This window comes from Lissotriton helveticus, chromosome 10 (genome assembly GCF_964261635.1).
Source record: "Lissotriton helveticus chromosome 10, aLisHel1.1, whole genome shotgun sequence".
NCBI lineage: Eukaryota > Metazoa > Chordata > Amphibia > Caudata > Salamandridae > Lissotriton > Lissotriton helveticus.
In genome coordinates, this window is record NC_136071.1 from 19,365,681 (window position 1) to 19,388,234 (window position 22,554).

The window sequence follows — 22,554 nt, forward strand, 5'->3', positions numbered from 1 at the left end:
TATGTCATTATGCCCAGAGAGCTCCTAGTTGGTAGTAATCTACTTTCTACAAATACACCTGTTTAAGTATGCAGTGGCCCACTCTTAAGTTCTGTCTGGCTTGGGGCGTGCATATGAATCTGACCAGATGACACTGCTCTGGCCTGTGACTTACTCCACTAGCTTGTAAACACAGGACATAAAGGAGGAAGGTACACTTCTCCCTGATTTGAAAAACTAGAAATTTAAAGGAGGCTGACTATAGTGTGGCCTAGCGTCCTATCTTGACATCCAAAGAATAAATGTAGGCTCATTGAGTCAATAATGTATACATTGTTGGAACAACGAGGAGATAGCACAGTAACCCGGACCAAGCTTTGCTCATATGCTCTGCTCCCTCTGACGTGCTTAAACCTGCATGAGAAGAGGAGCTCAGCTATGCTGCTGGTGGAGGCGCTGCCATTACGGCTGGAAAATCTGCACAAAGCTCGGCTGACTGAAGGGCTTTTGCCCTGGGAACCTAGAACTGCTTGTGGGAAGTCCTGCAGCTCAGCTGGCAATCAGCCAAAAAAACAATCAAAAACAAATACCTTGTCTGGGCCATGGAGCTCTAGACACTCTTTCTGCGTTAACAGAATGTAGTCTGTGTATTTATTCACTTTTGTAAAGGTTTGTGTGCTGCAAAGATACTGCCTCAATCGATACAGGGGAAACTGGAGCAAGTTCTACTCGTGTGAACAGATTGCGAGGATCTGGATATCCACAGAAAGTCATTGAAGGGAGTCCAAAGGCCAAGGGTAGTCGATGAGTCTGTATCATTGGCTTTAAGACGAGGAACTAGTGCACCACACTATATGAACATCAGGGAAACTTTCTCCCAGCATTAGCCTCACTGACTCGAGTACTTCACTGACCGACACAACAACAAAGCCCTGTTTTCAGTATGAACTTGGGGCTGGGGAGGAGGAAGGATTGCTCTGGTTAAAAAAAAAATTTAAAAATACTGTTCCTCTGTCCTTACCACCAAACCCCCCGCTGGACTGTAACACCTCACTCCATCTTCGAGGTAAGCAGGGCACAATGTAAGGCACATAAATGCTGGACATTATATATGGCTGGCCTTCAGAACGGCTGATCAGAACGTTTGACATGAAAGAACAAACAGAAATCTGTACTGGCACCGGCTCCTTCTGCCAAAAAGGCAAGTGTTGGAAAAAGTTTCCAAACATGAATGGAACAACAACATTTATTTCGGCTACTTTCTAGTGATAAAGAAGGTACAAATCTGTAGGCAAGTGAGTGAAGGAGAGAATATGAGTGCTGGCTTTTTTTAAACCGACCGTTCTTCATTGGCAGCTTGGCAACTGAGTGTGTGTGCGATAGATGCATACGTTAATTGAGGAAACTGGCTCTTTATATAGTGGACCAAAACGAGGTGCACTGGGTAAATAGTCCAGGCTATCCTTATTGGTTTACAGTGGCAAAAATGATGGCACTAAATGCTCTCTTTTTTAGTAGTGTGGGTGAGCAGTTAAGCTTGCCAGAGGGTAGTTCTAAACATTTGTTGTACTCGCAGAGCTGATAAATTAGATAAACACTTGAAAATATCCAAGTCCAATATAGAAAAATAAGTCCTATTTTTATATAAATGTTAGTACCAAGAACTTAGTTATTTGATAAGTACTTTTTTAAATATTGAATTTCACAGGTAAGTGAACAGTTCACTTAAATGCATCTTTACGCAGCAATGCTTCCAATGGGAGGAAAGGCATATGTCGCATACAGTTGTTTACTGTCAGTTTATTGGGGTTTCCTTCAGGACTTAAGATATTAGGCAGCGAAGGACTAAAGTAGCACCAACAGTTACTCGTTGCCTTCCCTGTGACGTCCAGACCCAGAGGTGCTGGTCTGGTTGGTAGCTTTGCGCACTACACCGAGGGGGCGGGCCCTTAAAAACAGGCTGCAGAGGGGTTCTTGGGGACAAATCCAGAAGTTCCCAACAGGGGGCTCGGATCACAAGGATCCTGGGCACAAGGGGGCACTGCTGATTTATTGGTACACTGGCGGGACGTTTTGGTGCAGAGTGGATAGGTCGGCTGAGCTCTGTGCATCCTAGGGCCTTGCGGTTGTCGGTCTCACTGGCTGAGGGTGCAAAATCAGGACAGCTGGGCCACTATGGAGGTTGGTCTCTGCAGCGCTGACGTTCCACGAGGTCTGCACCATCTTGATGTAGTAGTAGTCCAGATTTGACTCTCATGGGCTCTGTTTGCTGCAAGGGGTCCGGTATCTCGCGTATTGGTCCTGCGCGGCTCCGGTCAGTACTGGTGTCCTCTTACTTGGTGTGTGGACAGATCTGACCTTCAGGAGCACAGTTACCTCTTCCTGGGGGTTACTGTATCTGGCTGGCCAGGGAGTGGCAACTCAGTGAACCGGACTTTGCTTTTTTGGTGCCTGCAGACTGGAAGGGAGTAGCTCCTCGGCTCCAAGGGAGATTGTTGGCAATTTGTGAAGGGTTGACAGTCTTCCGTGGCTATTGGAAGATGGGCAGCTGCAGGACGAGTCACTGGTCACGATTGTCGAGACGAGTTTGGCGCCAAAAGTCTACAGCAAGTCTTCAATCTTTGTTTTTCTTGCAGCTCTTCTTTATTCTCTTGAATCTCAATTCCTGGCATCAGGGTTGCCTCCTAAATACTCAATTTAGGGGCATTAAGGGGATTGATAGGTAGTAGCCAATGGGCTAGTTACCTTTAGGGTGACTACACTCTCTATATGACCACTTCCCATGGGGAGTTGGCTTAATCCTGACCCAGAGAGCCCAATTCCACCAAAACCAAGATGGTGGAATTCTAAATTTCCTGTTTAATTTTCCCACCTGTCCTGGTGCCAAATGGGCCCGAGGCAGGGAGTGGGATTTCCCCTGTCTGGGAAAGTCTTGGGTCGCATATCAAAGGTGGCAGAGGCCTTTGAAGCCTCCTGCCCTGATGTGCTGATCACTTAGCCATCCTCCTTGCAGGAGGTGTAAGTACCTCCGGCCGGAGCAGGCCTAGTTTCTGCCCTCAGAGAGCGCAGGCTCTCACCTGCAGGAGGTCAGAAACCCTTCTGTGGTGGCAGGCTTGTCTACACCTAGACCTAGATAGCAGACCCCAGTGCACTTCTGTAAAAATTGCCGCCGATACCAGACAAAAAGTGGGGGTGATTGTGTCAAAGAGGAGAACTTTCCTACAGTTACCATTCTTCACTACCATGAAAAAGCTGTTCAATCTGCCCTAAAGTTTGTGCCACTTTACTTTCCCAAACATTGGGCAGTGGTAACAGTTCACTTTAGGATAATAAAGCCATTTGTTCTTACCTCACAGTCAGACTCATGAAAGTAAATTCACATCAGAATGTCATGGAAGACTTTTAGCTGACCCCCTGCATCCTACATAATCTGGGTTCCCAACCAACGTCAACTGAAAAAGTTCCTCTAAGTCACTATTGCGTCAGCAAGAAGAATCGGTGCGGTGGAGAGCAAGATCTGTCTTGTGAAGATTTGCATTTGCTTTTCAATAACAATAACGAGCTATAAAAACCCTGAAATGTTGTTAGAATTCAATCTTAACCAGGAAATACTTCTCCTGGTCTTGCAACCTGAATCTCTTGCTTTTTGGCTGACTCGAGGCTGGTCGTATCCCAGGCATCAAGGCAGCGAGAACTGCTTTTGCTATCTAAGGCTTATGATACAAGAAGAGTTCAGTCTACCCTGTTGATTCATGCTCAACCCTTCAGAGCTGAATCCACAGCGGCTTTTCAGAGGATTGAACTAGTTGCAGAAATTTGTCAGGAGTCAAGAGGCTACTTGGGCTTCCTTGCATAACCTTTTATATTTTTTTTAATTGGGTGCGTCTTTCCTTATGCATGCAGCTTTTGGCCAGACTGTTCTCTGCAGCCTGTTTCCTTTTCTGGCCTGTGCTTTCCCTCCACACACTATTGCTGTTTCTGGGGCTGTGGAATCTGGTTCCTAATCCGTTGTGAGTTTGGAGGCCAGAATAAGAAAGTGTAGAGAATTGACTTCATATTATTCTGAAACTCCTTGTTCTTGTTCTCACTCCTCTTTTACAAAACTCACATAGCCACACTCTCATTAAGCATATGTTGTACCGTAAACATACTTTGTAGTAAAAGTAAAACACTGGTACTGGGCAGGCTGCTGTGCAAGGTGGGGTTCTCAATCTGGTTGTTTTCACAGATCCACCATGTACTGGGTAAATTTTTTTCCAGTGCTATCTGGGATCTAGCCTGTCCTGGCCACTTGTGAAGGAGCGAGAAAAAGACCTTTGAGGTGCATAATCATGAAGTCCTTGTCTTGATTTCTCCGCATTGACACATTTGGAAAATGGAGAAATCTGACGGATTTCTAAGGCAGGCAAAAGCCAAAGTTTGCAGCAGGAATAAGTCCTTGCAGTGGATATGATAATGATTTGATCGCGCAAACCGTTGGGTCGTAAGAAAAGGCCACTGAGGTTTGAGATATAATTAAAATGAGCGGGAGTGTATGCAAGTGTTTCTGTTTAGGTCCCATTTAAGTGACACAGCCGTATCAAGTTTGCATTGGCAGCGTGGAGATGTAGGGTCGTGATTTACATGTGCCCCACGGATTGAGGATCCATAGTTACCGGTCAGTAAATAGTTCTTCCTCTATTGTAATTGTGCTGCCTTTTGTCTGTCGCCATCATTGATCCGAAATCTCCTTGACTGTTGTCACATGTGTGCATGGTTCTGGAGGTGCTCGGACACCAGCTGCTGAAATGGATCATCCGCTCCAACTACCAAGGGCTGCCGCTGCCCTGTGTCAAGAGCATCATCCGGCAGGTAAGGGTGAGACGCGCTGTTCCCCTGAAATAACTCTTCTCCTTATGAGATCTTCATTATTGTTCATAAACCCGGGATGTGTCATGGCAGCTTGTGAAATCATGGCTCAACTTGAGATCTCTGTGAACCCAGAGGCGATTCAGGCCTCTACTAGCGGCTTTTAGAAGTGCTAACCCCGAAGAACGTGTGTTTGGGGTGTTCACCCCTGGGTATTGGCAGATTTGGTGGGAGGACCATCGGTGCCATTGTTGGTGGTTCCTGGGTGGAGGGTGTGGCCGTCCAAGCCTCAACAGCAACATAACATCCTTGTTTGCCTGAGAGGTACTGAGACCAGTCCAAAGAGGGCGCCGAGAGTTGAAGTCCTGCCATGGGAGTCAGAAGGTGGACCGTGGACCTGCACCAGCTCGTTATCAGTGACCTATCCGTGCAGGCCCCAATGGGGAGTTGGAATGGAGAGCCAACTCCACTGGCCTGCAGCAAGGATCTGCGTGCACACCCGGGAGGCCTTTGTTCGAAGGCAGAATCCGATTCCTTATGATTAGGGTTTAGGGAAGATACTAATGTGCTGGCTGTCGAGTCAACAGTTTTTAGTCTTTACATACTGCGCATGTGCAAATTACCATGTTGAGACTGGATAGATTGAAAGAGGAATTCTAAACAACCCAATTATGTTTTCTTTACCAAGGTCTTGGCTTCGGAGTTGTGGCCAATCGCTTAAAGCTCTGTTTCTTTCCCCTTTAAGCCCTCAGACCATCTCAGGGCACAAGCAAAGCTCTTCCCCTCTTTCATTGCCTTAAGCAGTTTCATGATTATGGTTTCCTTCCTCTGATACTCTTTTGCCAAGTTTCCTCTGTTGAGTAGTGCACAATGTTAGCGATGTTCAAAGCGAGTTTGGTGCATCATGGAGCTGTGGGCCATTCTCCTTGAGGACCTCCTCCCTTCCTCTACCGCACATGAAGTCAGACCCTACTGCACAAGTTGAGCCGCTCCTCCGCCCAGTCCCAGGCCGCCTCTGAGGTATCAAAAAACAACGTTTTTGACTTGGAAGTTGTCTTTCAAGCGGGCCAGAAAAAGTAGCATGTATTGGATGTTCATAGCCCTCAGTTTTTGCTAACTTCTTCAAAGGATCTCTTCCGCTGTTGAACCTTTATCGTATAGTCTGAAAAATCATCACTGGGGAGAACTGATGCACAAGAGGCCCAATCGTGTATGCCACCCGAAGGATGGCACCCGATCTGTCTAATTAAGAACTCGCACTATGAAAGGGCGACTCTGGGAGCACACAGGAGGCTTCGTGATCAGGGCTCTGTGTGCCCGCTCTATTATGAAACAGACTGACACCTCTGAGGTTGGTACCCAGCTCTTGAGCCAATCGGAGATGGATGAAGTCAGTATGCCCTCCTCCGGGATGCCCTCAATGTGCAAGTTATATTCCTGAGCATCTTCCACTTGAGCCTCCAGCTGAGACTCTGGGGCCTGCGCAGCTCCCAGTTTTGCAGCGTGAATCTTTCTGGATTCACTATGCTGTGCATTATTCCGCGGTCTTGTGGTTGGGTCCGGATTCGTAGTCTTTTCTTTTTTTTTTTTTTTTTTTTCGTAGCCCAGGTGGGCGTCGGCGTCACACCTCCTGGGTGTATTTCCGGTGACGTCGGCATGCTTCCTGCGGAAGCTCCCACTCTTGGGCGCCATCTTCAGATTCTTTTTTTCCGCGGTCGGGTCTGGATTGTTCCCGTTTGGGCTCCAGACATTTTTGGAGAAAGAAGAGAAGAAAAGACAGAAATCACCAAGAAAGGTCATCTGAAGACTCCAGGGGACTTCATCGACGAGGAGTCAGCAAAGGAGGAGGCGAATTCATCGAGATCCTCGACGTCCGTCGACGAACACGCGACCAGGGAGGCCCTGAGCGCTCGATGATGGACAACACGCCGTTCAAATTCTGCCGTAACTGCCACCACAAGTACGCGCAGAAGGACCAGCACCCGGTATGCAACCTTTGTCTACCGGTGAATCACGAAAGCGAGGACTGCAACGCCTGCTCCGCCTTCACCCCGAAGACCCTTCGTGTGAGAGAGAGACAGAGGGTAGCGCACGCCACCCTGCAGGGGAAGGCCCCGACTCCGTCCCTCCACGACCTGGGGATGTCTTCCGAGGAAGAGGACAATGCTGCCGCCGAAGACGACAGCTACACGGTCGTAGAGACCGATTACACGAAGACTTCTGATAAGGTAGGAGACTCTCCGGCCCCCAAGAACCCGAGAGACTCTGAGTCTCGAAAAAACGAGGGCATGGCCTCGAAAGCGCCGCCGCCGAAGCACCAGGCGTCCGCGAGTACTCACAGGCCCAGTGGATCCTCTGAGAAGGAGTCCCCGGCGCCGAGAGCTGTTGAACAGCAGAAGTCGTCGAAAATCGTCCCCGAAAAGGATCGATCGACGCCGAGGGACAAGGACCCTAAACTACCGACGCCGACAAGAGACCCAAAATGCGGTTCGACGTCGAAAACTTCGGCACCGAAAGGCACGATGCCGAGCCAGCCGCCGAAAAGAGCGGCCGAACCATCCGACGCGGAACACGCGGCCGAGATGGAGAAAAAGAGAAGGCGCCTCGAAGCCGAAATGGAAAACATCGTGCAGCGAAAGAAAGAATTCGACGCAAAGATGAAAGCTTTCACAATCCCTCACAAGACCAAACCACCGGTGGTGGAGGTGGTCGAGGAGGAAGACGAGGTCACCGAAGAACAAGACCAAGACCCGGACGTCGAGGTGGTCGACGACCAGGAAGAGTACGAGAATCCCTACGATAGCTACAACTATGGGGAGGAAGAGGACAGCAGGACGGACGCAGAGTCGGCCCCCTCTGACCTACAGGAGGTGGATTACATGGACGTCGAGACCGACAGCCCCGAGGAGGCGGTCGACACGTATCCCTCGAGGCCCTCGCCGCCGGACGACATCGGGGCCTACAATTCGGTGATAAGGTCTGCCGCAGCGGCATTCAAGCTGAAGCTCGATGAAGAGAAGCAGAAAGCAGACTTCCTTCTGGAGACATTGCTCCCAACACAAACAAGGAGCCAGTACCTGCCAATGCTCGACAGCATCTTGGCCCAGGGAAAGGAAGCATTCAGGGAGCCCGCAACATGCAAGGCAGTAACTCCCAGAACAGAGAAAAAATACAAACATTCCTCAAAGGACCCACCCTACATTCAGGGGACGGTCTCTGCAGACTCCATTATCACGGCCACAGCAAGGAAGAGGGCTAACGTACCCACTACCTCTGGACCACCTCTGGATAAGGAGAGTAAAAGGATGGATCTGGTGGGCAGAAGGATCGAACGGAACGCCGCGACCCACTGGCGCATGGCTAATTCCAACGCCCTGATAAACAGGCACATGTACCGGATCATGGAGGAGCTGGGGCAGTTGGTGAAGGACCTGCCCCAGGATGCCAGGCAGAAGGCCGAAAAACTGGTTGAAGAAGGGAAGAACGCGGCAAATTCTTGCCTTAAGACGGCCCTGGATGGGGCAGACACCGCCAGCAGGCTCATGATGATGGGTGTCACGGAAATGAGACACGCATGGCTAAGGATCTCTGGTTTCAAACCAGAGGTGCAACACAGCATTCTGAACACACCGTTCAACGGCGACACGCTTTTCGGAACAACAGTTGATGAGAAGCTCAGCCAACTGAAGAAGGATAACGAAACAGCAAGGTCCATGGGAGCATTGCAGTTCAGATGCAGCAGAAGGAGCACACCGTCACGGAGGCCCGGCGGGAGAGGTGGAAACCAGCCAGGTACATCACACCAGGCTTTCCAACAGATGCACCAGGCAGACTCGCAGGCCCAGCAGGGTCAGCAGAAGCAGTCCTGGCAATACCAACAAAGAGGCCATTCCTTTCGAGGGAGAGGAAATGGACGTGGCCAGAATAGAAGAGGGGGACAGCAGGCCACCTCTAAGTGACTTCAAAAAACTCTGTGTGCCCTCCCACAGAAAAGATCCCAGGGGGCAGCACGTACAGAGGGATCAAGACAAGCTAGACATCTGCGACCACATAACACCAGTGGGAGGAAGGTTAAGATTTTACCTCCAGGAGTGGAGAAAAATCACATCAGACAAATGGATCCTCAACATCATCCAATTCGGATACTGCATAGAATTGGAGGGGAGGCCAGTAAGCAGAAAACCAAAGAGAAAACAACTAGCAAGCAAACAGCTAGAGTGTCTTCAGGAAGAGGCAAAGGAACTCCTGCGGAAGCAGGCCATAGAACGGGTACCCTTCAAGGAAAGAAACACAGGAATATACTCAACGTACTTCCTGGTGCCAAAGGTAGACGAGACAATGAGACCCATTCTGGACCTAAGGTTCCTGAACAAATTCATAAGAACACAAAAATTCAAAATGACCTCCCTGCAAGAAGTGCTCCCGCAGTTGCAGATCGGGGACTTCATGGTCACAATAGACTTCAAAGACGCCTACCTGCACATCCAAATGAACAGAAAGCACAAGCATATGCTCAGGTTCACCATCGGAGAAAGCCACTACCAGTTCACGACACTAGCCTTCGGGCTAAAATCAGCACCAAGGGTCTTCACAAAGTGCCTCGCTGCAGTCGCAGCGCACATACGAAGGCAGGGAATACACGTATACCCTTACCTGGACGACTGGCTGGTGAAAGCGAATTCATACCAGAAATGCAAGCAGCACGCACATACAGTGACGAGCACGCTCATAAGCCTGGGATTCTCCATCCATTGGAAGAAATCATCAATGGAGCCGGAACAAGTGAAGATCTTCCTGGGAGCACAGATCAACACCTTACAGGGCAAGGTGTTCCCCAGCGAGAAGAGGGCGAGGGCGCTGGTGAAGGAAACTCGCCTCTACCGGAAGGGACAAGCTCGGACAGTGAGGACTGCGAGCAAGATCATGGGGATGATGGCTTCATGCATCCACCTGGTACCCAATGTACGTCTCCACATGAGACCCATTCAAGAATGGCTACAGGAGCAATGGTCACAAGCTACAGGCAGTTGGGAGGATCTAGTGGTTGTGACGCACGCAGTGCAGAAGGAGATGACATGGTGGACCAGGGAGAACATAACAAGGGGAAAGCCTCTAACACCCCCAACGCCAACAGTGACCATCACCACAGACGCATCCCTGAAGGGATGGGGCGCTCACATGGAGGAGCTCAACGTGAGGGGACTGTGGACGCAAACAGATGCGACAAAGCACATCAATTACCTAGAATTAAAGACAATCTTCCTTGCACTGAAAGCCTTCCAAACAAGGCTTGAAAGCCTTCCAAACAAGGCTGTACAAACACAAGGTGCTGCTACAGACAGACAACACCACCGCGATGTTCTACATCAACAAGCAGGGAGGCACACAGTCAGCCCCGCTCTCAACACTGGCGCAGGAGATATGGAGACGGGCCATCCCTCTCAAAATAGACCTGCTAGCCATACACCTACCAGGGAAGGACAACATACAGGCAGATTGGCTCAGCAGACAGACATCGGCATCCCACGAGTGGGAGCTCAATGCTCAGGAGACAAGGTGGCTGTTCGACAGATGGGGAACACCACCAGTGGACCTGTTTGCCACACGCCGGAATGCAAAATGCCAAAACTTCGCATCCAGACAGCCCAAGGAGGGGTCACTGGGGAATGCCCTATGGATAGATTGGTCCGGGACATTTGCTTACGCCTTTCCCCCGATACCACTGATGCACAGGGTGCTGAGCAAGTGCAGAGCGAGCAACATGACCCTGATACTGGTCGCGCCACAGTGGGCCAGACAGACATGGTACTCGCAGATCATGGAGATGACACAGTGTGCACCCCACAGATTCGGCAGGAGGAAAGACCTACTCTCCATGCAGAACGGAGAGGTGCTACACCCAGAGCCAGAGAGCCTGAGCCTAGTAGCGTGGCTCCTGAGGACATAGAGTTTGCACATTTGAAATTACCAGAAAACACCCTGAGGGTCCTTCGGGAGGCACGAAGGCCCAGCACTCAGAAGTGCTACGTTGCGAAATGGAAAAGATTCACAATGTGGTGCAGGAAAGAAAGACTTCACAATAAAATGAAGAAGGATTCCACAGTGCTAAGGTACCTGACACACTTGCTGGAAAAGAACCTTAGCTCATCCTCGTTAAGAGTTCACTTGGCAGCGATAGTCGCCTACACAAGGGGAGAAACGTGCAGGAGCTTCTTCACATCACAGGTGGTGAAGAGATTCCTAGAAGGGGCGAAAAGGATCGCACCACCCAAGCGGGTGCCGCCACCTGCATGGAACTTAAACATAGTTCTAACGGAACTCATGAAGGAACCCTTTGAACCACTTCACAGGGCCTCCCTAAAGATGCTAACTATGAAAACAGCCTTCCTGGTTGCAATAACGTCCTTACGCAGAGTAAGCGAGCTTCAAGCGATGACGCTACAAGAACCCTACATACAAATACACAATGATAGAGTTGTGATGAGGACTGACCCACACTTCATGCCGAAGGTGGTATCCAAATTCCACATTAACCAGTCTATACAGATACCGAGTTTTTTTCCAAAAACCAACAAATAGCGCAGAGCGGGCTCTGCACACCCTGGACGCCAGAAGGGCAGTCATGCACTACATTGAGAGGACGAAGGGACACAGGAAAACAAAAACAAAACAGTTCTTTGTGTCATTCGCAAACAGTTTCATGGGAAAGGCAGTAACCAAAAAGACTATTGCACGGTGGATCGCACAGACAATTCAACTCTGCCACAAACGTACAGGACAAGAGCTAGCAGAGGGGACACGTGCCCACTCCACTAGGAAGAAGGGCGCTACAATAGCCTTCCTGGCTAACACACCCATACAAGACATATGCCTGGCGGCAACATGGGCTTCGGTGCACACGTTCACGAAGCACTACTGTGTGGACATACAGATGAACAAGGAAGCACAAGTCGGACAAAAGGTGCTCCAGCACATATTCAATAACCAACGCTCATCTTCCACCCAGCCGCCACAGAGATGAGAAACCGCTACAAAATCTATGCACAGCATAGTGAATCCAGAAAGATTCACGCTGCAAAACGAATAGTTTTCTTACCTGTCGGTGTAGTTTTGCAGCTTGAAGATCTTTCTGGATTTACTAGCGAACCCACCCACCTCCGCCAGAAAGATGAGGCTGGAGAGAGAAGAGGTGGTTAAAGGAGAAAGGACTTTAAGAGTATAAAGCGGTAATATATCACCTAAATAGAACATTGCCATTACTTCGGAAACGAAAGAAACACGGAAAAAAATACCCCGAAGATGGCACCCAAGAGTGGGAGCTTCCGCAGGAAGCATGCCGACGTCACCGGAAATACATCCAGGAGGTGTGACGCCGACGCCCACCTGGGCTACGAAAAAAAAAAAAAAAAAAGAAAAGACTACGAATCCGGACCCAACCACAAGACCGCGGAATAATGCACAGCATAGTGCATCCAGAAAGATATTCAAGCTGCAAAACTACACCGACAGGTAAGAAAACTATTCGTTACAGGGCACCGACGAAGAGGCGTCGGTGTTACTCCTCCCGACTGCCGGCCAACAAGACGGGGCCTCCTGTGCACGCCTCTGGGTGGCTGTGGCCTGCTGCTCTCTCCCGTGGCAGACTTCCAGCTCCTCCTTCAGTAATCCATCAAACAAATTTTCTTACACAAGAGAACAGAATTGACATCCGCTGAGTGATGAAAATGCTGGGAACCTCCAAACCAAGAAAACTGAGCATAGGTCAGAGCTCGGAGAAGCTCTGTGATCAGCCAGATCACAAATGAACTCTGGATCACCATAAGAGAGACAGTAAACAAGAGCATCTGTGCCTGCTCCTAGGACTTTAACCCAAGGTCAGTTCTGCTAACCTGATGCTGAAAACTAGTAAAACGGTTCAGTACTGCACAGATTTCATGGCACATTTGTTATTCACACACTGTTGAGGGTTGGAAACGTAAGCGCCCACAGGCGTGGATGCCTGTACCTGTATTGGCTTATTCAACTGAGCTCCAGCCATGCCTCAGCCACTGCTGAGAAATTCCTGCAGGATGTAGACACTTTCTGCTTGTCAAACTCCCTACCCTGTGGAAAGCTGTTCTCTCAGTGGATCAAGATGCATCAGAATCCAGAGACGGCTCCTGTACCACCTACTCAAATACAGGGGCAAAGCTGAACCGCAGAGTTAAAGGGAAAGGAATTGCGGCTGAATAAAAGGGGGGAAGAATTGAAATAAGGCTGGGTTAGCACTGCAGTGTAGGGCAAAAATAATAGTCCGCTTTATGAAGCAGAAGAGAAGAACTGTCCACAGACGCCTTCATATCTACACTCACTGCGCATTATTTCACTACTGCATGCTTGCTTCCATGGCACCGTGCCCTTCTTTCTGTTGGTGGACGGGCATCCAGGCAAACACCAGGAGTTGATGGACAGAGCGCTGAAACTTTTCAGACACTCGCCCACAGTCACAGATCTGGATTGAATCCATCATCGTTCTTTAGCCCACTCCGCCACCCCAGTTCAGACCCAGATATATGCAAATCAGTCTGACTCTGTGCCTCATGGGAACAGTCCAGCCCAAACTGCCAAGCCAAGTCTTCCCTGGACCGGAAACAAGCATCCTGGGACCGGTTTCAGAACACTGAAAACTCACATTGGGAGCTTTTCATGCAAGCACACTATGATCTTGAGCAACATAAGATTAACCCCAGCCTGGTTCTAATGTGTCACCTGTCTGAGCACACGCCCCCCACAGAATAAGGTTCCACAGTAGGAAATGTATACATTTGAGGTAGCAGCTTCCAGTGTCCAAAGTTTTATCTGTGGTCTGGGGCTTTGGCACATGACAGTTTGGTAGGAAAAGGATCAGAGATTGTTCTGATTAGAATAAGAAAGACCTGCCAACGACCCCAGCTTGACTTTGGAGCCTTTGATTTTGCATTCCCCTGAAAGGCAGATCTATTGTTTTCACCATAAATGTGTATTTGAAAATGCTGTTTGTCTTTGTGAAGGTGATCCCTGTTGTCCCTTTCTCCCATTGATATCTTGCTGCTGTGTTCTCTGGAAGTGGTTTTAAATGGCCGTACTTCTGGCCCATCCGACTCATCTGTGTTGCCGCCTTCTTCAGGTGCTGCAGGGCTTGGATTACCTTCACACCAAGTGCAAAATCATCCACACGGATATCAAGCCAGAGAACATCCTCCTCTGTGTGAATGATGCCTACATCCGCCGGCTGGCCGCGGAGGCCACAGTGTGGCAAATCACAGGGACTTCGCCTCCCTCGGGGTCAGCAGGTAAGGCCTCTGTTCTTTCAGGGCATGCTTTTCCCTGCCCTTCTGACTCCTTGTGAATTAAAACTCTAAGTTTGTAATGCTTTGTTGCTTCTTTATTCCATAAATGTTTATCAATTGTATATGTAGCCTTTCTTTTTTTATAAGTGGCGTTCCTTGCAACACGGCCACTATAGAGTGGGCATAGAGTGGGGTGTGGCAAGGCAGAAGAAGAGCTGTGGCTGCTTAACAGCTTGAAGTTAGTGCATCCTTCGGAGAGCCCTGTGTAGTGTGTATTACAGTAATCTGGCCTTTTTAACACTGGGGCCCTTGTTAAAGATAGAGAAATTTTTATACAACTTAACTTGTCCAACTCTTTCCCTCATTGTAGCCCCTTCTTTTTAGGTCGAGCCTAGCTATTGCGTAAGCAATCGCCATGCGAGAAATTATGTAGGGGCTCCAGGAAAGCCTAACCAAAGGGCTTTGGAATGCGGATTATGGCCAGTGCATGTGCGTCGGGCGCGCGCTCACCATTTGCTTCCCCGCCCCCCAAGCATCAGACTTGAAAGGAATGGCTCCCCCGCCCCCGCAATGCCGAGAGCTTGTTTACTTATTGTAGCAATTGCTATTCTGTGAATAAATGTTAAATAATGGAATATGCACACCTTATCATTTACTGACACTGCACAGATATCGCTGGCAGCAGAACTCAAACTTTGACCATTCGGAGCAATTTGTGTCATGATCTCCATCCATTGAGGCCTCACCTACACTCCACATCCTTCCATCTAGAATCCCTATGACATGGCTCTTGTAAAATTGGCACCAGTGTAGGGATAGGAACCACTTTCAGAAGTCTTCTGGTGCCTGGGAATTTTCTTCCAAGTCATGTCGTACATATTTTACCGTTTTGGGTGCAAGAGCGCCATTGTTAATATGATGGTTTTACACAAATTAGACACGACTTAAAGTTTTGTTGGATATCATGTCCATAATTTCATTGCCCCGTCAACTTCCTACTGGCATCATGGCCGCCAAATATGTTTTCGTGATGGCAGAATCGACATAGTTCGACATTAATGAAACACCTTGTCTAGCATTGGATCTTTCATACATTCATATGCTTGAATCATTTCTTGTTGTCAAAGTGGGAGTTCCTCTGCAATTTTACCATAGCAGCACAAAGCATTGGCAGCTTGAAAAGCCCCAAACTGTGCCCACTTTGTTAGCACATCCGCCTCACTTATAAAGAACCAAGGTCATCACTCCTAACGTCGTGCAGAATAGAGTTCCAGAGATTTGCTTTTATTTCGAATCCGATAAGTCTATCTGTCACTAGAAATGATATCTTGACACCTTTCCTGAGGCTGCAGGTGTATATTTAGAAGACTACTGCTTCTGGAAAAAGGAAGAACCATGGAGAAACCAAGAGGAGCCATTTCAAAGCCCTTGATTCCGGTGGGAAAATGAGGCTCTTATCAGATGATCTCACCGGAGGTGTATTTACTTACTTTACCCAGAACACAAAGCTGAGGGCTACAAAATCTGCAGAACATCTGCCAAGACTCTCAGTGATCATGAAGGGAAGCTTTTAAGATGGATCCAGAAAAATATGGATGCTGAATACCCACCTTCATAGGAGAGAAAAAGGCATAAAAAAAAAGCTCGAACCAGCGAGGCCTCAAAGGAAAAACCTAGACCTAAAGAATCAGCTTTAGAATTTAGCTCTGAAAAAGTCAATTACCAGGAGCAGCATAAGATAACTTCTCCCACAACTATGCCTCCATCTTCCTCTTCGGCAAACAAAGTCCAAGACCACCATGCTGTTGACCGTATGCCCGTTGACGACTGCCACCGAGGACATGTCGTCGACACCACCAGCCAAAGTGAGGAAGCAAGCCTACCTATGAAGCCCACTTAACTCAACATTGCCTAAGACTTTGCCGGTGACAGTGTGGTCAGCATCCTTAACAGGAGAGTAGGCAACAAGAGAGTCTGTGTCGACTTTGCCGCCAATGAAGTGGCAGCACTCTCGTCACCAAAAGTGTCCGCAAACAATACATCAACAATCTCACTGTCAATGTCTACTTCAACATAAAAAAAGAAAGCTATGGAATCAGGAGCGTTGCGGCCAGAGCACATTTCTCCCAGCAAAATCATGCTTCACCACCTGCTTAATTACTGGACACTGAGGCTGAAGCAGAGTTGAAACCTGCCGGTCCTTAAGGGACAACCTACGGTCCTGGCCAAGATCAAATGTTAAGACACAGCCCAAACCCTTCAACACCACCTTACCTCCACAGCATTAGGAGGAAGATAGGGAATTTTACGACCGTCACTTTGTCCCCTATGTGTTCTTATATGAAAGCTACAAGCAACAAGCTCGGTTAACTAAAAGCATGTCACCATATTCTTACCCATGGCATATTCCTAGACGGAATGTGATGAATACACAAAGTAATTCTTTCTGATAGAGTTTGAACCCGGATTCCTCACCTTAGAATATTCCCGACTGGATCTGGGAAACTTTGAAGCAGTACCCCTGCCAGCCAAGAGGCGGCACCTGCCACTCCATGGCAACTTCATTCAGACCTAATGTGATGTGTGGAGACGTCTATAGGTGCCAGCCATGTGCGCTGACATCCGTACTTTTCTTTCCATGCCTGTCAGTGCGGATCCAGAACTAACCCATGTCCTTTTACTCCAACTTTTCAAGAACTTTTTCCAAATTTTTCTCTCATTGTGCAAAGGAATGTCCCCCAACAGATCAAAGCCAAAAACCATGTGTGGAATGTCAAAGACAGATGTCTGTTTCTGATCCCCACTTGGTCGGTCTGGGATCTTCCCAAGACTCTGCAGCCTGGAGCGACCGTGCCCAGATGCACCTCAAGGCCATCTGGGAACAGAGGCAAAGTAATTTGTCGCCTGTTATGGAATGACCACACGTTGGTCGAAGTTACGGGGGAGATCCCAGTCCTGTGCAGCCCATTCCCGCCACATGTCTTCGAGGTCTCAGTCTTGGAGAAGGCCAAGAAAAACAATAAGACGTCCAAGAGGGCCTCTACTCTGTCATGCCACTCTGAGTCCAGAGAGAAGGCGCGGGTGTCATCGCCTCAGGGAATCCCCCATTAAGTCATTCCACTGAGCCTGTTCCGGACCCTGTATCTGCCCCTTGCCAGCGAAAATTTCCTAGGCCCAGGGCAGCTCAACAGTAGATCTTGGAGTTCCACAAGGCAATACTGCACGCATGTGTGAAGCCGGCTCTCCCCTAGCGCTCCTTCTGACCCCGTGGTTGCAAGAGGCCACCCAGCTGGGCCTCCTCTGGTAGGGCTTCCCTCGACACCAGTTGGACTCTCTGGATCAGCTTTAGATCCGTACCGGCTTCAGTACCTGATCCGCCTATGGTGCCACTTTTACACTGGAGTGCGATCCATCGACATTGATACAGACTTCTCCAATGATAGTGGCCAGCCCATAGTGCTGTCCGAATCAGAGACAGCGCAGCGTCCACCCCATCCGCGACCAATCTCAATGCCACTTACGCCTTCCAATCCAGGCAAGCCCTCCAAAACTGATCTGCCACATGGGAGGACACTATTTCTTTAAGATGTATTTAGCACGGTCTTCGACAACAGATGTTATAATGCAGGAGACTAAATTGCCTAACCATACCTGTATGACCGTTAGTATGATGACCTTCGAGATGCTAGTGAGCTAGCCACAGCTCCAGACACTGTTTTGATTTCTCCTCCAGGTCCTGCTACTGAGGAGAGAGCATCTCTTGCAGTGGTGAGGAGGAGGGCTGCAGAAATCCTTGACTTCCTGATGCCCACTCAAGAAGTCAAGAGCAAAGTTCTAACAGATGTCCTTTGGCTGGGCCAAACTAGTTGTGAGCCTCCCCTCCTGCTCTTGTGGACATACTTTTAAGAACCTGGTGCAGTCCTGGTATGGGACCCCCCAATCAACCGACAGATTGCACTTCGCCATTACACGGTATGGAAAAGCACAGACTTTCTCACCACCCTACTTCTACCAGAGTTCAGTGACATAGGCATTATCTAGTAAAGTTAGCTCTAATGTCTTCCCTGCAGCTCCTCCTGATGGGGATTCGAAACAGATTGACACAGTTGGATGCAGAGTGTTCTTATCTACCAGCGTTGTCTTGTGCTCGGTGATCTTCTGGGTCTTTTCACCCATGCCTTATGGGATTCAGTGCTCCAGATCCTCCCGATTGTTCTTTCACTAGCAGGGCGCTGCCGCGTTTACTATTCGTTATGGCCATGAGACTCATCAGGCGGAGCCATTGGCTCCAGTGTGGCCCTCCTCTGGCACACATGGTCGTGGTCCAGTGGGTTTTATACGGATGTCCAATCCAGCCTCCTGACAGGCCGTTGACCGTTCCTGACTTTTTGGAAACAACTGTTTTCATGCTTGAGTGGTTTAAAGAGAGGAGGGCTACAGTGTGTTCCCTGGGCTTGTCCACGGCACCACGTCAGCCGATTTCTCAATTTTGACCTATCACTGTCAGCACCTACCTCCTACATAGAGTACACAGCTCTTTTGTGGTGAAACTGATGGTCCTACAGGCCACGCAGACACCAGATGCAGTGTGCAGCCCTCTCAACTGCCCCTCCAGCTGCTGCAGCCTCTAAGTCTCCTAAGAGCGTCCTCAGCGACCCGCAGCCACCCTGTGGGTGGCAGGATTCAGCACTTTGTGCCAGAGTGGCAAGCCATCACCTCGTTCAAGTGGGTGTTACAGATCGTTCAGTGCACTTATGCACTTTCATTCTTGGAAACCCCTCGGTCCTTGCCACTGTCCCTAGAACGGTTGACGAGGTTCATCTGTCCCTTTTACAACTGTAAGTGCAAGCTCTTTTGGCCAAAGGAGCCATATAGAGGTTGCAGACTTCAGAAGTAGGTCATGGTTGTTATTCCCTTTACTTTCTGGTACAAAAAAAAGGATGGGGACCTCTGCACGCTTCTAAATCTTCACCCTCCCAATGCCTTCCTGCAAAAAAAACAAATTCAACTTGCTCAACTTGGCTCAGGTCTTGTCTTCCCTCGACCTTGGCGACTGGATGGTGGGTTTGGCCTGCAGGATGCTTATTTACAAATTCCCGTCTTGCAGGCCCAGAGGCGCCATCCGTGGTTCACGGTGGGCCAAGAGCATTTTCAGTTTGCTGTGCTTCTGTTTGGCCTCACCAGGGCCCCTCGGGTGTTCACGAAGCTTATGACCGTGGTCGCAGATCATCTTTGAAGGCCTGGTGTCCCAGTCTTCCCTTACCTCGGCGACTGGCTGCTGAAGGCAGGCTATCCCTCCTTCCCCCCAGGAAGCAATCGTCACCTGTCTTTAGACTACAACGGACATCCTAATATCATTGGAGTTAACTATAAACGTGCCAAACTCACTTCCGACTGCTTCCCAGGCTCTAATTTTTCTGAGCCATTCTGGACCCGGCGCAGTTTTATGCCTATTCCCTGGGACGGACAGTCCAGGATATTCGGGTTATGGTTCATACGTTTCAGCCTCAGTGCTGGATCTCAGTGAGGACCCACTTCATGCCAAACAGATTAGGTATTCCTAACCACAGCATAAGAAATTATTAATCAATCCAGGCATTCCCTATCCTAGGCAGAACAAAACTTTCAATCACAGTCAGGCATGTATGAAACAAGTCGTCTAGCTCTGGCGGGTTTACAATTTTGGCATTTCACTTTCCACTGAATTGCAATGAAGTCCTAAAAGCAATGGGCTAGTATTCCTCGGTGAATATCATAACTTAATCTTTAACAGAATCTGTGTGGGCGCCCAGATAGGAACCTTCATTTTTAGGTTTTTTAGAAAGTGCTCATCTGTTGGCAGATATTTAGGAGAGCCATGTCATTCTCTCTGTGTTCACATTTTCTTCTTACGTGGAAATGTCCATGATAGTATTGTAGCCTCAGCAACGAAGAAATAGACATTCATCCACTGTCCGTCGAGTGACCTTGTTCACTTTGTTATAATGACAAAGATGATGTCACTGCTTCTCCAGTACTCCTTTCAAAGGAAATTCCAAGTTTCACATTGTTACATCTGGGGTCTGAAACAACCATCTCTGTATTGTTTGTGTTCTCATGGGGCCCTGAACTAGTATACTTCTAGGATGTAAGACGTCAGGTAAACAAGGCGGCTTTGTGTATGGTTTGATAATGTTACCACAATAAAGGACTGCTCAAACACTGGCATAGCAGAAGGATTATTGCACGTGCCAGATGTTGTTACCAGAAAGCAGATCTTGTTCTTCTAGGTTGTTGTCAGCACAGTGTGCTGAGCTACATATTGGGCACCACTTAACTCCGTGTGTTAAGCATTAGTTGATTTATTTCTGCCTCTACACCTAATTCTCAAGTGAGCCAAGTATATCCCTAGAATCTCTTTAGTTAATGGCTTCTTATAATGTGCTTTCATCGGCTGCATTTAGTTTGTTCAGTTGTAACTATAGTTAATCGCAAGACAAAATTGTCCAGTACTCACTCAGTGACACTAACAGAAAATTCACCTAAGCACATGACGAATCTACTACCCCAGGAGGACCAGGCTTGCAGGTCAGTAGATGCTGTTCAGTATTTTGAAAAGTAAGCATTTACACTAAGCTGTGGGAGTGTTGTTCTTTCACTCTTTATTGTACTTAGATATTCCTTTTGCTGGTGTTCTAGAAGGTTGTTCCTTTTATCCTTATTGGCAAAAGCTGTTTCATGTATTATTGTTGTGCAGAGCCGCTCTTTTGCTTCTGTTTCCTTATTTTTCTCCTTCTTCTTCTTTCTCTCTTTTTCCCCTTCCTTGTTTGCTATCTCTTCTTTCCCTCTGGGGACTTTACACCTCTGCAGTAAGTTCCGCTCCGGCCCCCCAGGAAATCCAGGTAAGTGTCTGCTGGGCAGGTGGGTTTTAGACGTCAAACACCAGCTCAAAGACACCTGCGGGTGAGGTGCAGGGTCAGGCTCACAGAACCCCTGCCTTGTGCACACATGTGTTTATACTCGTGTTTGCGTGTACCATCATAAAGGAGCCTGCAGCGTACATGGTCCATGCATCATGCAGACGCTGTTTATGTATTTAACTTGAATGTGAACCTGTAAGCTGTATGTAATGTAAGATATGGTTATGCTGACCTAGACATACGTATGTGAGGTGCTTGTAATTCTGTGGACAGCTCTACAGTGTAAGTGTGGATCATGTCATCAGTGGAACTGTAGACATTTCTTTGCTATCGATGGTCTGAAGCTGAGCTGCAAACTCTCTGTAACCCAAGAGATAGCTCTGCTGCCTGCAGTCTTGAGTGATCACCGTGTCAATTCCACAGGGATAGTTTGGCTTTTGAAGCCTTGCTTGGTTTGGCACCCCCTAGGGGTGGGATGTATGCTGTATCTGACTCGTGCAGTCGATCACAGTATGAACTGTTTTGTACTAGTGCAGTGACATTTTACCACATTGTTTAAAATATCCTACCTGTTCATCCCATTGAAACTCAAATGGGAGTTCTGAAGAATGTGGTGTGGAAATTAATGACGGGACGTCCCATGCTGTTCCATTCTTTGTTGCGCTCTGTGAACCTGATGCCCCTTTGTTCCAACTGGTTCGGAATTGCCCGACAGGTGGGGCTGGCAGTTCTTCTCTATGCGTTCTGTCTCTTAAATGTTTCGAAGCTGCCCAGGGCGAGTGTCCCTCCGTGAGACTACAACGGGGTCCCTTTAGTCACTATCTTTTCACCTGGTTAGGACACAAGTGGCCTTGGGCCTGTGTCAGCCGAAGCCCAACTTTGTTTCTCAATTCTAATCCTCGAAGAACTGCAGAAGCAAGGCATGCAGGGCCTCACATCAGTATGAGATGGAGACGGTCTACAGGGAAACCACTACTGATCCACATACAATGAAAACAGCAGGCATTCGGTCCACGTTCTTCATGTGACTCCGGTCCCTGTCACTCCCCCCGCATTCAGCAATCACAACGCTGCAACACACTACATAATAGGGCCAAAACCGTACTGGGGTTGCTTGTGGAGGGGACCTCTCCTGGCTGTCCAGGATGGACTGTCCCATGAGAGTCAGTTCTGATTTGCACAAGATGGGCCTCTGTCTGTAGTGGCACAATAGGCTAACACGAAGGGTCGGAGTGCTACTCGAAGCGATTTGAAGCAGCAGTTTTAGATTCCAGATAAAAGTGATGCGATTGTCAGTGGTTTCGACTGTTTGTAAGCGCTCCTCCCATCACCCATTGTACCTCTGCTGATTAGGTCCTGTTCTTTAATAATGACCTACCCGATCATGAGAGCTCGATCTATTTGTAAACAACCCCATCAACAACTGCAAAAACCTTGCCATCAACAAATCAGTCTGTCTCCACAAATCTATTTGACAACCGCAGTTTCGTTAGAGCTCTGGTCTCCTTGGAATTATGTTT

The 22,554-nt window shown here is 48.5% G+C and overlaps 1 protein-coding gene across 1 annotated transcript in view; it reads left to right on the forward strand.

Annotated features, from left to right (window-relative positions):
- SRPK3 (SRSF protein kinase 3) overlaps positions 1-22,554 on the forward strand; it is a 128,161-nt gene that overhangs the window by 58,203 nt on the left and 47,404 nt on the right. The window contains exons 7-9 of the mRNA XM_078664581.1: positions 4,724-4,830; positions 13,973-14,138; positions 20,985-21,016. Of these exons, the coding sequence (XP_078520707.1) occupies positions 4,724-4,830; positions 13,973-14,138; positions 20,985-21,016 (305 nt within the window). The remainder of the gene's footprint in view (positions 1-4,723; positions 4,831-13,972; positions 14,139-20,984; positions 21,017-22,554) is intronic.